At 38.4% G+C, this 25,004-nt stretch overlaps 1 protein-coding gene across 3 annotated transcripts in view; it reads left to right on the top strand.

Annotated features, from left to right (window-relative positions):
- GRIA4 (glutamate ionotropic receptor AMPA type subunit 4) overlaps positions 1-25,004 on the top strand; it is a 361,556-nt gene that overhangs the window by 253,315 nt on the left and 83,237 nt on the right. For all 3 annotated transcript variants that reach the window (XM_045797668.2, XM_045797670.2, XM_087868488.1), the window contains 2 exons: positions 3,469-3,653; positions 23,949-24,002. In XM_045797668.2, the coding sequence (XP_045653624.1) occupies positions 3,469-3,653; positions 23,949-24,002 (239 nt within the window). The remainder of the gene's footprint in view (positions 1-3,468; positions 3,654-23,948; positions 24,003-25,004) is intronic.

The following is a 25,004-nucleotide window of genomic DNA, read 5'->3' as shown; positions in this document are numbered from 1 at the left end:
CCCAGCGTTGCGCGGGCGCGGCTCCTGCTGAGCGCACCAGTGAACTTCTAATTCAAAAGCACTATGAGCGCTCTTCGGTCTTTATCGAAGTGAAGTTTTTTAACAGCTTATCGATAACTCTCTTCTGTTTGAAATTATATCCACCCTGACATAAATTTCTCCTGATTCTCCTCCTGCTCCTCTGTGTGCAGATAGTTGAATCAAATAACTCTTGAAAGAGAGAACATCAAATAAATAAAACCCAGCTTGTGTTGCTAGCAGCCACATCTCTGGATGGTTCTACTCATCCAAAATAGGTCATTCCCCAGGGATGATAGAAACATCGTTGCTGTGCACGGATGCAGTAATTCGGTACAGCTTACATCACTATGATCAATTATCAGCATAATTGATAATATCATTACATGGCATCAAAACATTTTAAACAATATTTGTATGTGTAACTGATAGTGTTCTTTAATAACTATGGAAAGCCTTTAATTTCTTACCGTAATACAGTGATGTGATTTTGTCCATGGTACGCTTTTACCACTATTCTAATAAAATTATTTTGGTTGTTTATATAGTAGTGTGTAATATGTGTAATGGTTAGTTACTTAGTAAGTGACTAGATAGTTAATTCCTTGTAGAGACAAGAATCATGTCTTTATCTTGGCAAACCTTAAAGGATCTTGGATATAGTAGGTTTTCAGTAAATTATATTGAATTAAAATGTTAGGCAGCTTTTTAAAGTCAAAGTGAGACTTAAAAGATCCCTTACAGTAGTAGAGTCTCCGTTAGTCTTGTGATATGCACCTAACACTGCAGTATTCATGGCCAACAACACCGCATTACAGATTTTCTAATAACTAGGAGATACAAATCATAGCCGGACGTAGAATTAGTATGACATGACTTGTGATTTTCTAGTTTATATAACAGCTAAGTTACATAACCACAGATTCAACAGCAGTATTTTCTCCAAGTCACAATATATTCCCAACTATCTTGGCAAATAAATAAGACACACACATCTGAGTAGCAATGAACAAGAGAGTGTATGAAAATCAAACATAGCTTATAAAAGAATTCAAGCTTCCAACCTGTAACTGCATGTCCTTTGCACTACATGGAACAGATGCCATTTATTTCTGACTGTGATTAATGGTTCTTCTTAGGCAGCCAACTTTCTTTGCCATTTAATAAAGATTGTGTCCTAGGGTTTTGTCTTATTTCAGTTCTAGTGTCATTTGTAAATCTGACAAATCAGATAGCAAAATGTTGAATTTGAATTATAGTTTTGGTTTGTTAGTCTGAATCTTGAAATATCTCTTATGCAAATGGGAACACATACATGCATTTCATCAGAAGGTTTGTGTCTGTACATTCTGTAAAGGTCCTGTAGGCAGGAAAATAACAACCTGGATGCCTAGGAGTGACATGAAGCCTGATAACCACATGATGCCAGAAATTAAAAAATTAATAAAATACAGTATATAAAGAACCATGCCAAGCTGTGAATTGATCCCAGGACCCAGGACTACTACTGTGATGTGTGTGGCCAGTATTTATCATTTCTTACAACATGCAAAACAAACAAACAAACGAAATGTCTTTGAATTATTTTGGTATGACACTAAAAGGAGGAAAAGTAAGATGTCAGTTGGAATTTTTTAAAAGAACGTGCTCGTAGGTGTCAAAAATGAATAAAAGGAACACTGCCTCGCTTCCTATCAGAGAGCAAGTCCCTAGAGCAGAACAAATGGGGCATGATCTACATTAAGAGAGCACTCAGACCATGCTGTTACGTAAGTGTCAAACCGCAAACAAGGGGCTTGGGGTGGGGGCCGAGGGGGATCTAGGTAAGATCTGAAAAGATAGTCACGGGCGTGCATTACAGACGGGAGGACTGAATGGAGCACTAGATAGACCAGAATAATTACACAGTAATTAACATGCCCTCTGTCTTCCTCTTTGGGGAATTTTTTTTTCATTTAGATAAAAATGAATCCTGACTGCCACAGTATTTCATTTGGCAGGATATCAGGTAATTTATATTTCAAATATGATCTCATCATCAGTTCCATCTGTTGATATTAACCAAGCATCCGTAATGTTTGAAACTCTGACTTGTAGAATATATACCTGAAAATCAGAATCCTCGAATCTGAGAGACTCCTACAAATCAGAAACCTGAATAAATGCACTCTTATCTTGCAAGTGCTGTGTATTCATTTTAAGTCGTCACTTTTAATCCACCCGGTCCACACTCTGACTCCAGTGACCAAGGGAGGGAGAAACCACAGTCAGCTGCTGTAGGATGAGCTCAAATCAGTGTCAGACCTTCTCAAAGAGGGTGAGCATATTTTTTTATGCTAAGCACCAAGTGGAAAAAAATCACTGGCTACCAGGCTCTGACTCTAACCAGTTCTTAGTTATTGGCTATTCATAATTTCAAAGACTTTTCCCTTCTTACATGCCATTTGAAAACTGAGAGCTGGAAAAAGCAAGATTTCAGGACGGTGTTGGCATGAAGAAACACTCCAGGGGCTGTGTTCCTAAGTTTGCCCCAGCTTCCTTAACCCAGACACTAAGACCTCCGACTTCCCTTCCCTTCTGTGCTGGTTGATGCAGAGAGATGTGGACCAACAGGGCACTGACCACCCCATTCTCTGGAAGACTGTCTCCAGCTAATGAACACGCCCTTTTCAGCAAGCTTGGATGAGTCTTCTCAACCTTCAAGACCCAGTGCAAGTTGTTTCTCCTCTTCCTCATGTCCCAGCCAGGCAAATTTAACCAAACGTTCCCTTGGGCCAACACTCGATGTTGAATACAGCTATCATTAGAGTGTCTTAAACTGAGTTGCATTTGTTTATTTGAATGTCTTTTTCACCTGGTAGATTATGAGTTTGAATGCCTGGTGCCTCACCTAGTAGCTGCTCAATTCACCCAAAATCCACATCCCCCTGCTAAGAGACAGAGTTAAATAATGCCTCCTCCATTCACAATAATGGGTCCTCAATAAATACTGTTTCATTGGTTTTTAATATCATCCTTTCCATAGCTGACCCCAAAAATGTCCTTACTGCCTTGCTCAAAGGGAAAGTCAAAACAGTTGTTAAAAATTAATTCTGTCTAGTGAGTAAAATTAACAAGAAGAATTTATGAAATTCTTATTGACTACAGGTGGTACCGAATTTGGTTTTTGGTTTATTTCATCAAAAATATGTCTAAAGCAATGTAATGTTCTCTAGTAGAGGGACTATGAGAGCTTATTCAAGGCATGGTGTTCTTCCTTCATTTGAGCAATATTTTTAAGAGGTGTTGCCCCAAGTAAAGAAAGTGAAAACCACTCAGATTTTTGAGTTTCTAAGCATTTATTGTATATTTGCAACATAAAAATGTTGACATAGACTCAGTGCCTGCATAAGTTATTAAGGAGGAGTAAAGATGTTTTTAGTAACCCTTCTGGATTTCTTTCCCCACTAGGGTACTCAATACTTCAAGCTATTATGGAAAAAGCAGGACAAAATGGTTGGCATGTCAGCGCTATATGTGTGGAAAATTTTAATGATGTCAGCTATAGGCAACTTCTAGAAGAGCTTGACAGACGACAAGAGAAGAAATTTGTAATAGACTGTGAGATAGAAAGGCTTCAAAACATATTAGAACAGGTAAGTCCTGGATTTTATCTTATTATTACCCTAGGCCTTCTACAAAAAGTTGACTTTTGATTTACTTTTTCCCATCAACATTTTCTCCAAACCATTTAGTCTGAAGTGCAGAGTTCAGGAATGTTCATTCCATGATTCATCTCCGAGACTAAATCATAATCCTTTATTACCAAAGGCCATTTTGGTTCGTAGGTCTCAGTGCAGTGAGCAGCACTATTTCTCACACACTTTAAAGACCTACCATAGCAAGGGCCTTTTGTGAATCACCAAGAGCTCTTGGACTCCTACATTCATAAACATTAATTTTGAAGATTAATGCCATCTAGGATCTTAGAAAGTTTCAGTATTCATGACTGTGTGCTTTTTCTAACCTTTAGAAAAATAGCTACATGAGAACTAACAACATGAAGTAGTAAAGCAATGAAATAAAAGAAATTTAAATGGCATACTGTGCATGACATAGCTTCTTCTAGATGTTTTAGCGCATTACCACCTCAGTGAAAATGGTTTTCAACTCTCGTCACAAATGAAGACTCCCTTAATAAATCTTTCAATAAATATTTGTTGATTTGATTTAAAGCAGACAGGAAAAGGTAAAATTGAGCTTTGTTAATTGTGTGAAATGATAGGAAAATATCAAATAATGGGTAACATTTGCCTTCCCCTAACCCTACGTCTCATAAGCTTCAAGCTGTGATTGCCCTGAAGTTGCAGTGAATGAGTGCCACCTAGTGGTTTCAGAAATGTGTGCGCCTTCTTTACCCGCAGTGAGCCGTCCTGGCTAAGGCAATATGGTAGCATGATGTTTTGTGGGTTACTTTGCTACATACAGTTTGGGTAATAATATGATTTGACTTGTAGTAGTGGACTTAGCAATTTGTAAGTTTATAAATTAAGTACTCAGCTAGAAAAATCGAAACCGAAATATGCTTCAGAGATTCCTCCTTCAGATCAAAGGGCCCTAAGCTGGATGCTTTTCAGTTTCCCTCCGCAGCTATATCAGAATGTGTAAATTTGTAAAAGTTAAAAGTAAAAAAGCATGCGGTATTTCTTTTCAAGGTCTGGTGAAGCCAGTCTGTACTGTGAGATGAAATGACAGTATTTACTTCCTGTTAACTTTTCACAGAAGAAAAAAAACTTGATTGAAGAAATATGTTTATATTATGGTGGAAGACATTCATTTTAAACCCATATGTCACTCAGGTTTATTCCTGAGGAACTTCAAAAAAATCATTAAAGTTGTAACTGTTCAAGGTATATGGGATTTTTAAGTGTGTATTTATGGAATCCAAGAGAAAACTTTCTTACTTTCTTAAGCAAGGCAGTCACTTCAGCTCAAGCTCTGCTCTCCCTCCCTCCCACTCCCACCCGTGTTGAGAGTGAGTTGTTTGATGTGAACAGCTGAAGCTTTGTAAATACCTCCTCATGAATCCCACAGAGCAGTCAATTCTGAGAACTGCCTGGATTGCCAAGTTCCTGTCAGAGGGCGAGCAAGGCTCAGAAAGACCCTCCACTTAGCACCTGTGCTTAAAGACTGTGTCTGGAGAAGGCAGTGGAGTGCCTACAGCATACTGACCCATTTCAGAGACTTAGCTAGTCCCTAAGTAGAAAATCGGCGTGCCCCAGAGCTTTGGATAAACTCTGATAACAAGCCTTAAAGAAAACCTTGCCAGGGGAACAAGACAGCCTTTTTTTTTTTTTTTTTTTTTTTTGCCATCTCAAAAATACTGTTTTTATATTCTTAGCCTTACTGAGATATGACTAACGTATAATGTCGTGTAAGTTTAATGTGACAGAATGGTAATTTGATACACTAATAGATTGTGAAGTGTTTACCACAGCAGGGCTGGCAAATGAACAATTCTTTTTCTTCACATGGTTACCATTTTTGATGGGGGGGATGAGAATATTTAAGATCTATTCTCCTAACAACTTTCAGATATTTAATACAGTACTGTTAACTGTGGTCACCGTGCTGTACAGTAGATCCCCAGAAGCTAGAAAACTGAGTGTCTACCTTTTCTGTGTCTCTTCTTGCTGAATTCTAAAAGGTTTCTTTTCTCTCGTGACTGCATGGTAATAATGTGACTTTGTCCCTTTAAAATGTCTCTCAAGTATAAACCTAATCAATTGTACAGTGTCTACTGTATTATGAGAATATAATATATTCTAAATTGTCCTATAAAATTTTCCCCAAGAAAAGATGTTTTCTGATCCTGAGCATGATTTTTTTTTACTACTGATACTTTACTACCTTATAGCTCTAAGCCACATTGTTTTTATTGTTTCTTGGTTTTACTCTTGGCTCATCCAAACACAAGAGCTAAACCAAACCGTGTCAGGAGTTTCTACATGTACTTTAATACCCCTGTATTTCTGCAACCTCTTTAATCAGTTGACATAACAGTGGAAAACCGTTTCAGAGAATCAACCAATGCCTGTTTTTTAAAAAGTAAAATGCTAAATAATCTTGATCAGAAAAATGCTTTTGAAAACACTTCATGTTGACGTGCTACCAGTAACTACTTTGTGGATATTTTGATTTGTATCATTTTTCAAAAATATAGCAGAAATGGCTCCCACAATTTTCTCTTAAAATTTGTGAATGGACAAGTGTGTAGAGAACCATTTCATCTTCTGCACATGTTTTCCAAATTATTTTTATGCCATGAACTAATTAGTTCTTGTAAATGTATTACTGTTTATTTTTTTAGCATCTCTTTTCTTTAATCACTGTCCAGAAGAGTTATAGAATGTATCTGAAGTTTCAAATTGATTAAAATCAGTTATTTTAAGAATTTTACAATGTCTTTTTAACTTAATTATAAATATTCTAAGGCAATAGATCTCAAACATTAGTGGGCTTAAAAATCACTTGGGGTGAGGTGTCAGCTTTGCTAAAAATGCAGAATTTTGTCCCTATCTTTAGATAGTTAGCTTGAGAAAGTCTGGCCTGGGACCCAAAACACTACCATAAAAACAAAATTGTAACTAGAAATCTTTCATAAGGACAACAGCAAAACTAAGATGTAATATTATGAAAGCTAAAGTTCTTTCTATAAAAGGTAAGTTAATGTTTCATATCTATACTTTTAAATGTATGCTTTATCTTTATTTTTTGTTTCAGTGGGTTTATTTTTTTAGTGTTTCAAGTTTTTATTTAAATTCTAGTTAGTTAACATATAGTGCAGTATAGTTTCCGGAGTAGAATTTAATGATTCCTCACTTACAACACCCAGAGCTCATCGCAAGTGGCCTTCTTAATGCCCATCACCCCTCCAGCATATCCCCTGCCCACCTACCTCCCTCCAGCAACCCTCTCTGTTCTCTACAGTTAAGAGTCTATTTTATGCTCTGCCTTCCTCTCTTTTTTTTCTTTCACCTGTGTTCCTCTGTTTTGTTTCTTAAATTCACATGAGTGAAATCATACGGTATTTGTCTTTCTCTGCCTTATTTCAGTTAGCATTATACTCTCTAGATCCATCCATGTTGTTGCAAATGGTAAGATTTCATTCTTTTTATGGCTGATTAATATTCCAGTGTGTGTGTACATCTTCTTTGTCCATTCATCAGTCAGTGGACACTTAGGCTGAATCCATAGTTTAGCTCTTGTAGATAATGCTGCTATAAACATCAGGCTACATATTCTTTTGAATCAATCTCTTTGTATCCTTTGGGTAAATATCCAGTAGTGCAATTGCTGGGTGGTAGGTAGCTCTATTTTTAACTTTCTGAGAAACCTCCACACTGTTTCCCACAGTGACTGCACCAGCTTGCATTCCCACCAACAGTGTAAGAGGTTCCCCTTTCTCCACCTCCTCACCAACGTCTGTTGTTTCCTGTGTTGTTAAATTTAGCCATTCTGACAGGTGGGAGGTGGTATCCCATTGTGTATTTGATTCGTATTTCCCTGAGGAAGAGTGATGTTGAGCATTTTTTTAATGTGTCTGTTGGCCTTCTGTATGTCTTCTTTGGAAAAATATCTACTCATGTCTTCTGTCCACTTCTTAACTGGATTATTTGTGTGGGTTTTTTTTTTTTCAGTATTGAGTTTGATAAGTTCTTCATAGATTTTGGATACTAACCCTTTATCAGATATGTCGTTTGCAAATATCTTCTCCCATTCTGAAGGTTGCCTTTTAGTTTTATTGATTGGTTCCTTTGCTGTGCAAAAGTTTTTTACCTTGATGAGGTCCCAAGAGTTCATTTTTGCTTTTGTTTCCCTTAACTTAGGGGACATATATAGTAAGAAGTTGCTGCAGCTGATGTCAAAGAGGTTGCTACCCGTGTTCTCCTCCAGGATTTTGATGGTTTTTTTGTCTCACATTTAGGTCTTTGATCCACTTTTGAATTTATTTTTGGGCATAGTGTAGGAAAGTAGTCCAGTTTCATTCTTCTGCATGTGACTGTCCAGTTTTCCCAACACCATTTGTTGAAGAGACTGTCTTTTTTCCATTGGATATTCTTTCCTGCTTTGTTGAAGATTAGTTGACCACACAGTTGTGGGTTCATTTCTGGGTTCTCTGTTCTGTTCTGTTGATCTGTGTGTCTGTTTTTATGGCAGTACCATACTGTCTTGCTGACTATGTCTTTGTAAGATAGCTTGAATTCTGGAGTTTTGATACCTCCAGCTTTGGTTTTCTTTTTCAAGATTGCTTTGGCTTTTCGGGGTCTTTTGTGGCTCCATAAAAATTTTAGGATTGTTTGTTCCAGCTCTGTGAAAAATGCTTGTGGTATTTTGATAGGGACTGTATTGAATGTGTAGATTGCTTTGGGTAGTAAAACATTTTAACAATGTTCTTCCAATCCATGAGCATGGAATGTCTTTCTATTACTTTGTGTCTTCCTCAGTTTCCTTCATAAGTGTTCCATAGTTTTCAGAGTATAGCTCTTTTACATCTTTGGTTAGGTTTATTCCTAGGTATCTTATGGGTTTTGGTACAGTTGTAAATGGATTGATTCCTTGATTTCTTTTTCTGCTGCTACATTATTGGTGTGTGAAAATGCAACAGATTTCTCTATGTTGATTTTGTATCCTGGAAGTTCACTGAATTTGTGGATCAGTTCTAACAATTTTTTTTGGTGAGTCTTTCAGGTTTTCTACATAGAGTATCATGTTATCTGTGAATAGTGAAAGTTTGACTTCTTCCTTGCTTATTTGGATGCATTTTATTTCTTTTTGTTGTCTGATTGCTATGGCTACGACTTCCAGTGCTACATTAAATAACATCAGTGAAAGTGGACATCCCTGTCTTGTTCCTGACCACAGAGGAAAAGCTCTCAGCTTTTCCCCACTGAGGATATTAGCTGTGGGTCTTTTGTGTATGATGCTGAGGTATTTCTCTCTATCCCTGCTTTGTTCGCGGTTTTTATCAAGAATGGATGGTGTACTTTGTCAAATGCTTTTTCTGCATCTGTTGAGAAGATCATATGGCTCTTCTCCTTTCTTTTATTAATGTGGTGTATCACATTGATTGATTTGCAAACATCGAACCACCCTTGCAGCCCAGGAATAAATCCCACTTGATCATGGTGAATAATTATTTTAATGTACTGTTGGATTTGATTTGCTAGTATCTTGTTGAGAATTTTTGCATCCATGTTCATCAGGGATATTGGCCTGTATTTCTCCTTTTTAGTGGAGTCTTTGGTTTTGGAATCAAGGCAATGTTGGCCTCATAGAATGAGTTTGGAAGTTTTCCTTCCTCGGATTCTATTTAAAATAGTAGTTAGCCATTCCAGCATCTCAAAACATCAGTTTCAAAACAACTATTTGAGAATGTAGTTTAAGGCATATTGATTTTTCTATCCTAAATTACACCATAGGAAAAAATGGAAGAATTTATATAAATATTACCCACTGAGCTATTAAGGAAATAGAAATATAACAAAACTACAAAGTTAGACTTATCGTCACATTGTTTGTATGAGGCTGCATTAAGACAGCTTGCATTTTTGGCCTTATAACTCCATTGGGCAGTTTGGTCCACTCATCTGCAGAAAATAACTCAGAAAAAAAAACCAAAAATACTTTGTGAATATTTGCTGGATTTGTGATCACTTATTGAAAGTGTCAGTTTTTACTTTAATATACTATGTTGGACATTAGCAGTATTCATCTTACCTAGTTTCTTCCTCCAACAACAATCAGTTATTTTATAGAATAGCTAAAAATAATATAGCTGAAACCAAAAGAATTGCTTTCATATCAAAATCAGGGCTTTATAGTAGGAGCCTTTTCATATATTATTTTATTTTCACACATATCCATTAATTTTAAATCTTCAACTCAATTACTTGCAAAGAGTCCTGAGGAAACTCTAAGACCTTATCAATTGAATACTGAACTGCCAAACTGATTCATATGTTTAACCCAGTAGCAAAAAGGCAACAAAATTATAATGTTTCCAAAATAGATGCATATTTTCACTTTTGAAGAAATGAATAAGAAATCTTCCGTTGTTGATTTTTAAAAAACAAATGGAATAATTTAATGTTTGTGATTCTACTTCTTACTGTCAATAAGGAGCATTAGACCAAGATGATCTTAGAAAATCTTGATTGCTCTAAAAGTCAATAACACTATTTCCAGTAAAGACTTCCTGATCATTGCATTTGACCCTGAAGCAGTATATAATTTTACACGTGGGATTCACCTTGAAAGGAAGCACAGAGTAAAACCTCGGTCAAGGGCCCTTTCTGTACATTCATTCATCCTACTGATATTTAGAGTGTCCACATGAGGTGTGGTGCCAGGCTTCGCTGAAGATAAAGCAACGAGCGAAACAGGTGCATTTTCTGTCCTAGTTAGAACTCTTCTCTGGCTAACTACGGTTTAAACCAAAAGCATTTACTAAAATCCTACTAAAATACATTCTTTCCTTTAGAAATATAGTACGTAGAAAGTGATCAAGGATCTCATAATGCCTTGGGGATTTTGTTACAGGTGCAGTTCTTACTGAATATGTGATGGTGTCAGAGGCATTCGGCAGAGAACTGGAACTTCACCAGCCCTAGAACGTGCCATGCACGTATTTAGGAAGCCTCACCAAGTACTTACTGGGGAGGAGATGACAAGGACTGACCTTACAAGATGAAATAGTCGTTTAGCAAAAGAATTGAGAAATTGGCTCATGGGCATCCCAAACTGCCTCTTTATCACACATCTCACACGTAATTGGTGCTTCTTTCTGCAGTATTCCCCCTTTCACTACACAAAAGGGAAATTCAGGTTTCCACTAGACATAATGGGACTCTCAGATAATTGGCAAAGCTAGTAACCTTCCCATACTGTTTGCAAATTAATCAGAAAAGCCTAAAAGCCACGAGTGACCTCTCCGAGGTTTATTGCCTCACCAGAGGAAGCCAGTAATCCTGCCTCAGGGCACAATCAACTGGAAAGAGGGAAATTTCTGACAGACAGAAATGTGGCCGTTTGCACCCAAGTGGTAAAATGTGCACAAGGCCTCAGTTAACTTATTCTAAGTCCAGGGCTGCCTCCATGGCTAGCCCCACCCAAATGAGAGGTCAGGTGCGGACAGGATTTTTGGCAAATTGCCAAATGTATGGCAACAGATAATGTCTGTTTATCTAGAATATGAGATAATATGTTTTCAGACATCTCTGACATAGACAACTGCACTAAATCTAGAACTCTACCCACCTCCACTTCCAAAAACATCTCTGACTTGAATAAAGCATCGAAAAGAGCCAAAGGCTTAAAGAGCCTGCCTCCATATGCCGTGATTGGTTCATTATCTAGAAGGAAAGGGACATTTTATTTACTGGCTGATGACCATAGGGTCGTTTTTTTTAACACTAAGACCCCCCCCCCCAAATAAAAAAGAATCTTCAAAAACAAAAGTTTAAGAGACAGCGGAGCCAAAAAAAGAAAAAGCATGGACACAAGGAAAGCTAGCTTCAGTCAGGAGTAGTCACTACAGAAGAGGCTTCATCACTGGGGAAAATGGCTTTGATTATTTGAATGGTCTAGAGAGGGATTAAGGGGCGTGCATTCCAACAGCAGTGGAGACAGGACGGTCCTGCAGTCGGTCCCTAATACATCATCCAAGGCCGTACATCTTTCAGGCTCAGTGGCACTGTACACAGATGAGCAAAAGGTGGCGCCTAACTGGGCACGCTTACACCCAGACTGGGGCTGAGAAACACGAGTGCAGCATGGCCAGACAATTTCTGATGGCTTCAGAATCAAAAGTATTACAACATGTGTCAGGAACTCAGAAAATGTGGTGACTCAGTATAACCCAGGGAAGCAGACATGTACATTGAAAATGCATTATTTTCCCAGGAGCAGTGGAGAGGTAAGGGTATTCCAGACAGAAACAACTGCAAGGGCAGAGTTCTGGAAGAGCTCACAAGGATATCCTGTATCCTTCTGTGTGATCACAATTGGCTGGGGGTGAAGGCAGCAACCAGAGTAGAGCCTTAATGAAACATAAAGCTGTAAAGACTCCAGGCAGCAGGGAATCCTCCTACTGCATTTAGCTGCCTGTCTTTGTTGTGGAAATCTTATCTCCCTCAGAGCACGGTCTGTATTTATCATTTACCAGTATATCCCCAGTGACATGAAAGGGGATCTAAAATAATTGTTGAATAAATGAAAGTCCGAATGAGCTTCATTTGAAGACACAGGCAGGAGGTATGTCTTTTATGTGTTTAAAGGACGAGCAGCCAGCAGCACCTGAAGGTTCTGGAGGTGAGCCCTCAATTACTGGAGCTTTCTTAACCAGAATATATCTCACCCACCAAAGATGCTGGGAAATGAAACAAGAGTTTCATTTCCATATATTAATGTAACAATGAGTGCGTTGCAATGGGAACAAACCATGCACTCAAAGAAATTACTACAGCAAAGAAACCGTATCAGCACTTTCCCTCAGTGGAGCACTTGGCAGAGCTCACCGCTTTGCTTCATTATAAAGCTGCTTTTGCATATCGAGCTCGGCTCAGTCAGGAGCTGCAACAAAGTGAGGGGAGACTTAAAAGACGTGCGGTTATGTTTAAAAAGGGGAATTTTACTTCTTTAATCTTACTTTTTAGCTGAATTGATTTGAATGTGCAAATCCCATTACAGTGCACTGAGTTTGTTGTTTTCATAGAAAACAGAAACATGTTTACAGATCTCACTCAGACTAGTGCAAATGGAATTTGGTGGGAGTTAGAAGGGGGTCTCTAATTGTCTCTTAGCAACCGTTACCATGGTTGCAGGAATTCCTCATTTTCTTATAAAGTAAAAAATTTTAAAATAAAGGGAAAAGTAAAGAAAGCAAAGGATGTATGTTTTTTGAAGAGGAAGGAAAATACGCTTGTCAGAATGCTAGTACTTTTGTCTTGGAAGACTTGTGAATTCTAGGCATTGATTGTGTTCAACTAAATTTGTTTTAGTTGATGCTCCAAGAGCACTTTTTAGAATAGTTTCCATTATTGTTGTTGACACAAACATTCAAAAACTCAGTTTCTTTAAAAAAAAAAAGATAAAGGACAATCTGCTTATAATTTTAGAGAAATAAGTTAGTTTTTCTAGCCTTAAATAGAAAGCAGCTGCATAGACTTATCTACTGTGGTTTAGAGAAAGGCAAGTAATATTCCTCATTAAGTAGAAAATAGAGGATAACTTCATAATTTATTTCATTAGAATTTTGCATCTCTTCAAATGTTTAAAAAGCAGTGAGATTAACAAAAAGGAAGCAACACAGCCAACAGTACCTTTGAGGACACTTTTCTGAGTAAACATAAATATAACCGCCCTTTATAAAATCTGGAGTGTTTAGAGTAAACAGTAATAGAGTGTACTACCTGCCAACGAATGAAGGGAATCATCCTTTTAATCACTGTGATTTAGTTAGAAAGGTAATAGCACAAGTCCGTTCTGAATCCTCGTCATGGCTGTACACAGCCTCCCTTCCGATCACCTAGGTTTCCTCTGAGCTCCTACATACCTGGTGCCATGTTTAAGATCAGATTATGGAAAGAAATTAAAATGGTGTCATTTTTACAAAAAAAAAAAAAAAGGAGTATGGTCCACATGATCACTGGTAAATGGAAGGAAGATTGAGATTGCACATAATGAATTTTTATTTCTTTAAGGTTATTTTTTCTCCCCAGAGTTACATATACCCAATGATTATTATCTTCTTACAAGTCCAGGTTTACATCATCTCTATACTTACCCGATGTCTTTTCCTTTACAGCTACAAAATCTATACTGGAAAAATATGTTTTTAATTCTATTCTTATTATATTTAATTTTGTGGTTATTTTGACTGATTGTTATAATTTAAATTTGAAGGTCAAATATTGTAATATACATAATGACATAATAATGTAAATACCTTGCATGTAACACAAGAGAAACTCATGTTCTTGTGTCTGCCCAATCTACCCTACCATTTTCCTTTCTTACACATGGACATGATGTTCACCCATTTGCACATTTATTCAACAAACATTTATTCAGTACCTAGCAATTTCTAAGCACTCAATATAAAGTTGAATCAATTGCATTCCATCCCTTGAAGCAATTTCAAATGTAAAGGAAAAGAGAGGAACGCAAGCAAATAACGTAGCGCCATGCAGAAAGGTGTAATAAAGACTAAAGCACATTGTTGAAAGATGAGTCAGAATTCCCCAGGAAGAAATGCAGGGACAGGGCATTCAAGGCAGATGCCAGTGAGAGAGCAGAGCCCTGGGATGGAGCCACATGTTTGGGGAAAGCAAGTGCATATGGTTGGAACATCAGGCACAGGGGAAATGAGAAGATGCTCAGGGCAAATGGCCCCATAGGGTCTACTAAGTAGTTTTATATTCCCCATAGCTTTTCAATGCCATTGGGTATTTTTAGACATGATCTGATCAGTTCGTGTTTTAAGAATGATATTTCTCATGACAACTCCGAGAATGGACTGAAAGGGGAGCAGACTGCTGACTAGTAGGAGTGTGCCACGTGAGCAGAGGTTCTTCATCTTCATTTTCCGTGTCTCATGTATCACCAGTTTTTAACTTCATTTATTTGACATCTACATAACAGCTGTTTATTTAGGGCTTATCATAGGCCAGGCAGTGCCCACGCCCCCAGAAGTGCCAGCTCCATGGGCCTGTATTTTAGTGAGGGGGACACACAGCCAACAAGTAAATATGTAATGCCAAGTAGTGATCATGAGAAACTCTTAAATGTATTTCTTAATATCTGCTTTGCCAGGCAGCATGATAGCACTTAATTTAGAGAGTCATAGTCACCATTACTTTTGTTAAGATTTTGAGAAGTTTAACTGATCTGACTGGGGTTTAAAAGAAAAGGGGGACATTTCCTTTGGCGAGTTTAACAGTATTGTTAGTTATGGATAATCGTCTTTGTAGGAATAAAATAGCTGCACAGTGAGCTTGCTGTGCACATACAACACACCGACACCAAACAGAATCTCGTTTATTAGGAACAGGCATATTATTCCTGCTTTGTTTCTCTTAGTTATGACCTTTCATTTGCTTGTTTTTTTTTAAATAATTTCTGAGCTAGTCACTTGAACAAATGTAAAGAGTATACAAAGAAGAGATTTTACTTGTGTATGAAAATAGGGTCTCTGCTTACTTCTGTGTCCTCACTCTGAATCCACATCATTGGAACATGGTTCTTGAGCGCTAAGCTAGTTGAAATACAATGAAACATAAAGCTCAACGGCCAGGAAAACATTCTCCTGAAAAAAAAGTAAAGAGAGAGTGACTCTGGGGTCATATGTCTTCTATATTTAACTAACCACAATTTTATCTGTTGAGTAGAATTACAAACAGGCAAATTTTAGAACTCATGACCAAAAAGTTACTAGCTAACGTTATTAAATAGTGAGGCACTGCCCCAAAAATTATGGACAGAACTTACTTTGAGTACGCCTCAGATGGTTTAGTTGACTTATTATTGTGGGTTAAGATGATCGACACTGCAGAGAAATAAAAAAATGCCACTAAAGCAACTAAAGTGAGAAATGTATGTGAAAGTTAAGGAAAGCAGTGAGTACAGAGTAAAGCTATAGGAAAGATGTCCTTAAGCAACCTTTTAAAACTGTTCTCTAGAGCTGCATACTCTGGCTCCTGGGATTTCGGTGTACATTAGCATATTAAAGTCTCGAAAAAATTCCTATAGCAAAGCAACCTCAAACCTTATTTAACCTGGTGTTCCCTGCAAGACTGCCCACAGAATCTCTCCCTCTCTCTCTCTGCATTTTATTTGCCTAGAAAATATGGGAAAATAAAATGTTTCCAAGAAAATAAAGGAAATTTTGAATTAAGAAAAATGAGGGAGGGAGGAATGTTCTGATGATAATATTTCAAATAAGTATGATAAGGTAAAGAAATATAAAATCAAGGGGATAGTGGTAGGAACATGGTATGTTAGCAGGAGCCCTCAGAAAGTGGCTCATACAGTTCCCTACACTGGAAAGTCATAGCATCGGAGATTCTCAGTTTGGCTGGATCTTAGAGGGCATCCATCCCATAAACAGCACCTTCACAGGGTGCTTATGCAAGCCATGTTCAAACATAGTTGACACGTAATTCATGTATCCCCTCATAATTATCTATCCCTTTGAAACATGTGACAATATGTGACATGTGAAGATAACTTTTATTCCCATCACCACCTACCCCCCCAGCACCCTCAGGTTTTCTTTGTAACCCGTGAATAGATGTTTATCTGTTGATGACATGTCTAATTAGGGACATGAAATATTCTGAGTAATAGAAAGTTAACCATTTATGGAATTACTGTTTTCAAAGAGAACACCATAAAATGTACTTAAAACTGTACTGTACATAGTTGAACCTTTAATTGATCGCTTTGAGCTTTTCATATAAGTAGAATTATCTGTTGGGTTGAGTTGGATTTACATTAAAGGTAGGCTGTGCACCTGAACTTTTAGATACATTTGTAAAGTACAAATGACACAAAACTGAAACCAAGTGACTTAAGCTTTCGTGCTGTGTGGACATATGAAGAACTTGAAACCTAAACTTGAGTGTGTTAAATGCTACCTGACCGCTCTCCATCTGTGTGGCTGTGTCCCCGTCTGCTGCAGAGTGGGGCTAGGAATACCTTGCATGATGATGTTATTCAAATAAGCAATATGTTCAGACAGGAGATTATTTGAAGAAAAGGAACTTCTGTTTCATTATGAAAAAGCTGGTTTTCTGATCAACACATTTGGCATTCATCAACTAATGTGATAAAGAATGTCACTATCCTAAATATCTGTTACTCCTTTTCCTCTTATGAAAGACATATAAAAATTGGCCAAAAATAACTCATTTTTTTGATTGCTATGGCCTAAGGAAGGCAACAGAGTATAGTTAAAAAAAAAAAAAAAAGTAAAAAAAATTGTAGTCAAAACATCCGAGATGGAGTCCCAGCTTCATTACTTAATAACTGTACATATTTAATGTGTTTGTTTATGAAAAAGCAAAGGATTACCCTCCTCCACCTACATCTCATTAGAATTATTTTTTTTATATTGCTTCTTACAGAATATCTCTTTAATTACAGAAGAGCATGGTGTTCACGGGCTCTTTCAAGCTATGTGTGCGTTTCACATTCATAATCACAAATTCCATAGACCCTTCTGTGCCTCTTTGTAAATATTTTCAATCGCTAAATTAAAATGCTATTAAATCAGAATGGATCTCTGTTAAGAGATGGTCATCGTTGGCATGTTGAGAATCGTAATATTAGTCAAGCTCTGTGGACGTAGAATTTTGGAACCACCCTAAAAGAGAGAAGGATACGCTCTCCACCGTGCTTTTCTGTAGCTCTCGGCAGTTACCATGATGAGAATGAGTGTCCTGAAGCAGGAGATAAACACCTGAATTTCAACGCTTAGTTTTCACTCATTGTTCTATGACCCCATTCAAACCACATCACTTACAGCACCCTCGGTGTGGAGAAGTGTGTACAAAGCAATCTACCATCTTTGTTCTGAAAGGATGAAACTGAAAACAAATTTTTAACATTTGGAATATAGTCAAAGAAAGAGACCAGTACTAAGAATGGTCGTCCTTAAGGACTTATATAAAGACAGTATGAAGGGGAAAATCATACAGGAATAAAAAGAAGGTATTAAAGATACTGATTCATTCCTATTTCCCTATATAAGAGATTAAACCTTTTCCACCAAATTTAGATACCCAAATAACAGCGTGGTATTTTATGCAACTTGAGTCTTTGACTATACACAGAGATTAGGGACTCAGAATGTGATGCATGTGCTTTACATTACAGGGATGAAAAGCTTGGGACGGCTAGCCAACAAACGTATTTTGTACCCTTATTAGTTTTCCTGCCACATTGGTCATTTCTTTTTTTGTTTGGAGACTGTCTTAGTTTGGTTCCTGCAGAAGCAGACCTTAAGACAAGGATTTATGTGTAATCAGTTGGTTTGGGAGGTGAAGAGCACACTGGAAAGACAGTGGAGAAATGCAGTCAATTAAAGGTCCATTTATCCCAAAAATTACCATGTGGGTGACCAAGGCTTAATCTCATTTGAAATTAATGTAAATTACTGGAGGATTATTGTAAATGTCATTTGGAATTAGTGCAAATAGAACACACATGTCAGAATCCTCTCTCTGGCAAGAGCGTTGGAATATTTCTACCCCAGCTCGTGTCTGGCACGGTAGGAGGGCTGCTGGGGAGGGCAACATTCACCCCCTGGCACTTTGTACCTGTGCTCCTGCCCCTCCCCACCATGAGCAAAGTGGGCTCTGGGAACCAGAGCAGACCCAAAAGTCAGGGAAATTCGAGTGCTGGCAGTTCCAGCAGCATGCACCGAAACGGTCAGGGGAAGAGCATAGGCAGGCGGCCCGTCATGTCTCTGACAGTCACTGGCGGTACAAAGGACTTGAAGTCTGAGGACTCTACCCCAACATCTTTTACTAGAAGTCGGCAGCCCTGCTGGCAGCTTCCACGGAGAGGTCACATCACTGGTTTGAGATGCAGACATCCCTTTATGGGCAACTCTCTTCCTCTCCCTTTTCCCTAAAAATGAGTTTGTCCTAATAGAAACTTTCATAATTTCTAACATCTCCAACTATAGGAGAAAAAAAAACTACATGTGTGTACGTGTGTGTGCATGCCAACTATAGGAGAAAAAAAAACTACATGTGTGTACGTGTGTGTGCATGTGCCCCTTCCACTTAAAACATCTGATGAGCGCTCTCATTCCGTCTTCTCCCTGAATCTCTTCTCACATTAAGTAGCCTCATTCCTTTGGTTCTGGGGTTCTTTATTTTCCTCTCCCCATCTGTGAATCCCACCCCCAGAAGGAAAAGTCCTGCTGTTTTCTTATGAAGCTGTAACTCTGCAGTCCGTTTGCAAAAGCCCTTTGCCTTAAGTTTTTCTTTTGGTGAAACTGAGGTAAACTAAACTAACTAAACAAGCTCAAGCTTGTGTTTTTATCTGTAATAAAATATTTTGAAGCATCCTGAAAAATCAACATTCAAGGGACATCTGGGGGTTTGGGATTTCTGTAGAAACAAAGGACAAGAGAGAGTGACAGGAAGTCTCCAACATTTACTGGGCGTCGTGTCCTCAGTACCACCAAATGCTGGACTGCTGTGTGCATACCGCAGAATTCTCTGGAACACGATAGCAGATGGGAGAGGAATTTCCAGCTGACTTATAAAATCAAAGTAAAAGGAAAACCAAAACCATTTGTATTCGGGCGTGCCGTCGCAGGCCTTTAGCTTGAAGACAGAGCTCAGTATTATGAACGTGGCTTTGTAATAATAGTTGGAGGTAATACACAGCTGCCCTCATCTAGAAAGACCCCTCAATGCTGTATTAACCATTGATACATACAGGATTCACATAAAATTGGATTGTGGGTTAAAAGCCAAACTCTCATCATCTACAAGTCTCAAATTGATCTTAATATACTGTGTTTGTCCCATTTGTATGCTAACTTCTTTATTCGTCCACTCAATCAATATTTACTTAACATCTGTTCTATCTTTCAATTTACCTTGTTCTCCCAACCAAATGATAACACTTCTTAAAATCCATGGCATTCCTTTTACTCTACTCTGCATTTCAGTCATTTCTGTTTGAGGCTTATCCCCTTAAGAGATTAATTAAACTACCCTGATAGCAGCAGCACTGGCTTACTTACATTTATAAGCCTTGAATCTCCTTACCTTAAATTTACATCATAGGACACATTTATTGAACTAAATTTATTTAAAGGTGAGGTGAAGGTGGAAAAGTGTCTGGAATTCATTCTTCCCTAATTTTAATAAAGGAGTAAAGATCTAGAAATCACAGTCATAAAGATGAGGCCATAGTTTGTTAATAAAACAATGCGGTGACTGCATCTGGCATTTACCTTATTGATATATGTAGGCCTGATTTTAGAACTGAATCAGTTGACCAGCACAGCACCATAGATATTTCTAAGCAACTGTTTGTTTCCTAAAAAACAAACGAGAAAAAGTAATCAAAGGAATCAGTTAGTCCTTTTTCTTAAGCGTTTTATTCTGTAAAGATGGGCTCCTTTGAAAGTGTATGATCAGTGGAACTTGTATATTCTTCCTAACCCATTCTTTAGAACTCTGAACAGACACTTGATCATTATTCTTTGTCCATTTTCATCCTCTGTTTCTGTTAGGAAGGTGAAAAGACTAGAGATGCAGAGTCTCTATACCACCATTTTTCTGTCTTTATGAAAGGCCAAAATTAATTATTGCAACCAAGTCCTGATCATAGGCTTTGTTTTCCCTTAACAGCTGGGCCAAACACACTTGTCCGTCACTGTAGGAGGGCTGCTGGGGAGGGCAACATTCACCCCCTGGCACTTCGGACCTGGCCTCCTGCCCCTCCCCACCATGAGCAAAGTGGGCTCTGTGAACCAGAGCAGACCCAAAAGTCAGGGAAATTCGGGCGCTGGCAGTTCCAGCAGCATGCACCGAAACGGTCAGGGGAAGAGCATAGGCGGGCGGCCCGTCGTGTCTCTGACGGTCACTGGTGGTACAGACGTGCTGCTGCTGTTATATGTTGGTATCTGTCACCTCACTCTTTTCCTTCTTTATAGGGAATAACATCAGAAATAGAGAGACACAAGGTTTGGCCCGCTTCCAAAGTCAAGTCACTCAGATATGTTGCTTTTCAGGTTTTTGTTTGCTGGTTGTTTTCACACGAGACAGTCTGCGCTGTGGCTGAGATGATGCTAGCCATGTCAGACCACACCATGACACTGTCAGTGTCACACAACCATAAAAAATTATTTTTTAACTTAAGCAAACTACACTTTGGGGGCAGGACACTTTACTATAGAGTATTGGAGTATGCGTTGGATTTTCTTTTCTTTTCTTTTCTTTTTTTTTTTTCACCGTCTAGTGTTGGATTCTTGTTAGAGGGACCAAGATCTGGCCTTAACCCCTGGCTGGCTGTGGTCAGGCTGTGGGCGTTCAGAGGCAGTCTGTGCGGCTCATTCGTTTTTCCCCAGCGAGGATCTGGCTCAGCAAAAATGGTGTTCTCTCTTGTCCCCCAGCCAGGGAGATAACCTGTCCGATCACTGCTCCCGAGGCCCCGGTTCCCATACTGCTGATGCACACTGAGCTCTCCAAGGCCTTTTCTGCAGGGATTCTTGTCACTTCGGGTGTTTGTAGTTTCTCTAAGTCCTCGTCCCTTGAAAACGTATTACATCAGCTTTAATTTATTACAGTTCTTTGCTGGGCGATGTAGAACTGATAGTCATTTCCTTATGGAGGCACCGAGTACAGAATTTCTACTGGTTCCATGTCTTTTGAACATTTACAAGAGTTAGCTCTTTAAAATGATTTTAGGAGAAAGGAGAGGTTGTTGAGTGTGCTGCAGAGAACGCACACGCCGAGAGCCTTGAGAGACGAGAGGCATGATGGGTGTGGGGCTTGAGGAGGGTGCAGCCGTCCTGCCAGAGAAGCTCACAGTGAATCTGTGGGAGAGAAGTACTGAATTGTCCTGTGGCAGCGGTCCCTACTGAGACCGGGTAGCGGAAGCCAGCGACTCTGCAAGAGCGTCGGCAGTGTCCTGAGTACCAGCCATCAGGGGTTCCTTTATCATTCTCCTTTGCACGAGCTCCACCCGAGATTCCCAGAGAATTCGAGGGCTCTGGCCCCCTCCGCCTGGACTAAATCACTCGGGTTTGAGTTACCCAGTATGATGACTAATTGGACGGTTTCCTTCCTGGACTTTATTTACAATCCCATCTACACATTGCTTGTCCTCATCTTTACGGTGAGACTGTCGAGGGATGTTCAGTTTTAGATGAACTGTGGACTAGATAAATCAGGCAACATAAAAGATAGAGACATGCTGTGTAAAACAGTGCAGATGCATGGTTCAGCTCCCTGGAGAGTAAAGAAAATTTCAGGAGCCAGGAAGGAAAAGCAACTGTGCACATGGAAGTTGCCAGATTGGGCAGCCTGACTCGGGGGTGAATGCTCACCTGTGAACAGGAACTTTGGGCTCAGCCAAGACAATAAGTTAGACCTCACATCCAATTTAAAGCCACACTCTTGAAGAGTGACACCGCAGTAACAGAGAGGACCAGAAAACCATCTACTAGCTGTATAATGGGTCATCTGAGTGTTTTCTGCCAGGGGCCAGGCTCAGTGTGGCAGGGCAGACACCTCCTGTGAGAAGTGGTCATCACAACCCTCTTTAGGCAGATTGTAAATGGAATTTGAATCTGTACCACACACTGTGAGCTGGGAATCAGTGATAGCAACATTACAGTAACTGTTAGAGGCAAACAAACATCTTTGAAGGGATGTTATCAGGGATGCTGGTAGAGAATTCTCCAGAATTGTTGAAGGGAAATCCTCATACTCAGAAAGCACAACAAATCCTGAACAATGAAAACAATACTAAGAAGTAAAAATCCAAACTCCACTGTAGTGAGTTTGCAGAGCCGCCAGGATAAAGAGGAGGCCAGAGCCATGACCAAAAAGAAACGATGAGGCGTGCAGAGACTCCATTTCACCAGTGACCCTGGGTGCAAAGCTCTGTTTTTGAGCACAGTTCGTATATTCTGGATTTTAAAAGGGTTTTCCTTTCCTTTTACACAAGTCCCCGATTTACAAAGAATTATATTTAGAGGATATTAAAACACTAAAAACTATTTAATTTTTTCTTTGATGGTGAAAGTACATGAAACTCGTATATTGTGTTGTCCCCCTTGAGGAACCAGTGAAATTACAAAACTGCTCATCAGTATCTGTCATTAGATTTTCTCTTATTGAAGGATTGTCAATTTTATAGAAAATAAGAGTTTTAACTTCTAATGCAACTTTACTTCTGTGTTAGGAATTTCTGAATTCCTAATTCCTGAAACATTCCTAAAAACATTCTTAGAAAAAACTAATGAATCTAGCAGAGAGAAAAAGTCTCTTGATGTTGTTTTGTCTTCATTCTTTTGGTTATAATAAAATACTGCTCTATCCATATGCAGGTGGGAATTAACTAAGTATTCTGTAGTATCAGAGGCATCTGAGCACAGATATTGTGCCTTAGAAAAACCGTGCTCGCTGCTCAGGACAAAAATTCAATCTACTCATAGAAAATCATTCTTTTTTTTTTTTTTTAAGATTTTATTTATTTATTTGAGAGAGATAGAGACAGCCAGCGAGAGAGGGAACACAAGCAGGGGGAGTGGGAGAGGAAGAAGCAGGCTCACAGCGGAGGAGCCTGATATGGGGCTCCATCCCATAACGCCGGGATCACGCCCTGAGCCGAAGGCAGACACCCAACCGCTGTGCCACCCAGGTGCCCCTAGAAAATCATTCTTAAGAGTGGAAGACACCAAACAGCCTGTCATATATTTCTATAAATTATCAACAAGTTAAGGATGTCTATATTCTTTGGACCAAAATAATTTTAAGTTTCTTATGTTAGTGTATATTCTTTTTTGGAAATATATATATATCAGCTTGTTTCATAACTATCTCCTTCTCTTTGATGGAATTATAGTGTAGTAGTTTTTTGAACAAGGTTTACTGAGTGAAGGATCATTTATACAGCATGATTGATATTAGAGTGTTGGTTTGGGGTTTTTTTGTTTTTTTGGTTTTTTTTTTTACTTTAATCACTTAATTTTTAAAGTGGCTTAGGAATTTCTTCTAGTTATAAGGAAAACTGTAACATTTTCTCATCATGTTTGCACGTGGAATTAAGCTAAAATAGTTAAAAAAATTCTATTTTTAAAAATATCCTTAAGTACAGTTAAATTGGTTTTCTCTTGTTTCCTTCTATTTTCACAGATTGTGAGTGTTGGGAAGCATGTAAAAGGCTACCATTACATCATTGCAAACTTGGTAAGATCTCTCTATTTTCTGTTTTTCAGAAGAATTGTTCAAGTGTTCCAGATTATTTTAACTGTGCTTTAAAATAACGTTTCAGTAAATGAATAAATTACATTACTTACTAAGCTTTTTATAACTCCTAGGATAATATTTTTGTCACAGTGGTCATTATATTTCTAATGCACAATTCAGTATATGTTGATGCAGACTAGCTTGACATCTGCCAGAGCGACCATGAAAAGTAATTATGATGTTTGCCTTACTATGATATTACCTGGAAAATTAAATAATGGTCTTTTCTCTGTATAAATGATAAATGTACCACTATACGGATCAAGATTGCCAATACTTGGGATATCACAAGGGTGATCGAACTGATGACCCATGTCCTCTGATTTTTAGAAAAGCAAGATTGAAATGGTTATATAAGGAAGTCTTTTGATTGTGAGTAATCCATATTTTTTAAAATTATGTCAGCTTTTCATGTATTATATATAGATGGTTATTGAACAAGATACATACATTAGTATAAAATCCTGAAAGGCCTAAGGCAACTCCTTCCAGCATCCTTGCCAAGGCTTACCAAGTATTTCTTGTTAACTGTGCAGTGTAGAGGGAAAGCGAGCTATGCAGAGTGCCATTATCCTTGCTTCATTAGAGTGCCGTCTGCCCCAAGGGCTTGATCTCAGATGTGGTTTATTTTAGAGAAGTTAAGAATGTTTTCCCCTTTTTCTCTTTCCTACCACATATTTCTTTGATGAGGATCTTTTGCTTAAGACAGGACAAGAACCAAAGGCTGCAAAAGAGATTCAGATTTATCCATTCCCTTCTTGTAGTGAGTGGGCCATCACCCTCTGAGTCAGGAAATTTTAGTGAATGGATCACACTATGGAATTGAGATATTAAAATTCAGTAGTAGACTGTCAACTCTTCTTACATGGCGTTTCTGGAATAAAGTATGATTTCGCTACTTCACGGATTATCGTGAAAATACTGAGAAATTTTGACTTATTT

The sequence above is a fragment of the Ursus americanus genome, chromosome 16 (genome assembly GCF_024610735.1).
Source record: "Ursus americanus isolate L20-20 chromosome 16, mUrsAme1.1.p, whole genome shotgun sequence".
In the NCBI taxonomy this organism is placed as follows: Eukaryota; Metazoa; Chordata; class Mammalia; order Carnivora; family Ursidae; genus Ursus; species Ursus americanus.
Note: the sequence above shows the minus strand (reverse complement) of the source record. Positions and strands in the feature narration are given on the sequence as shown.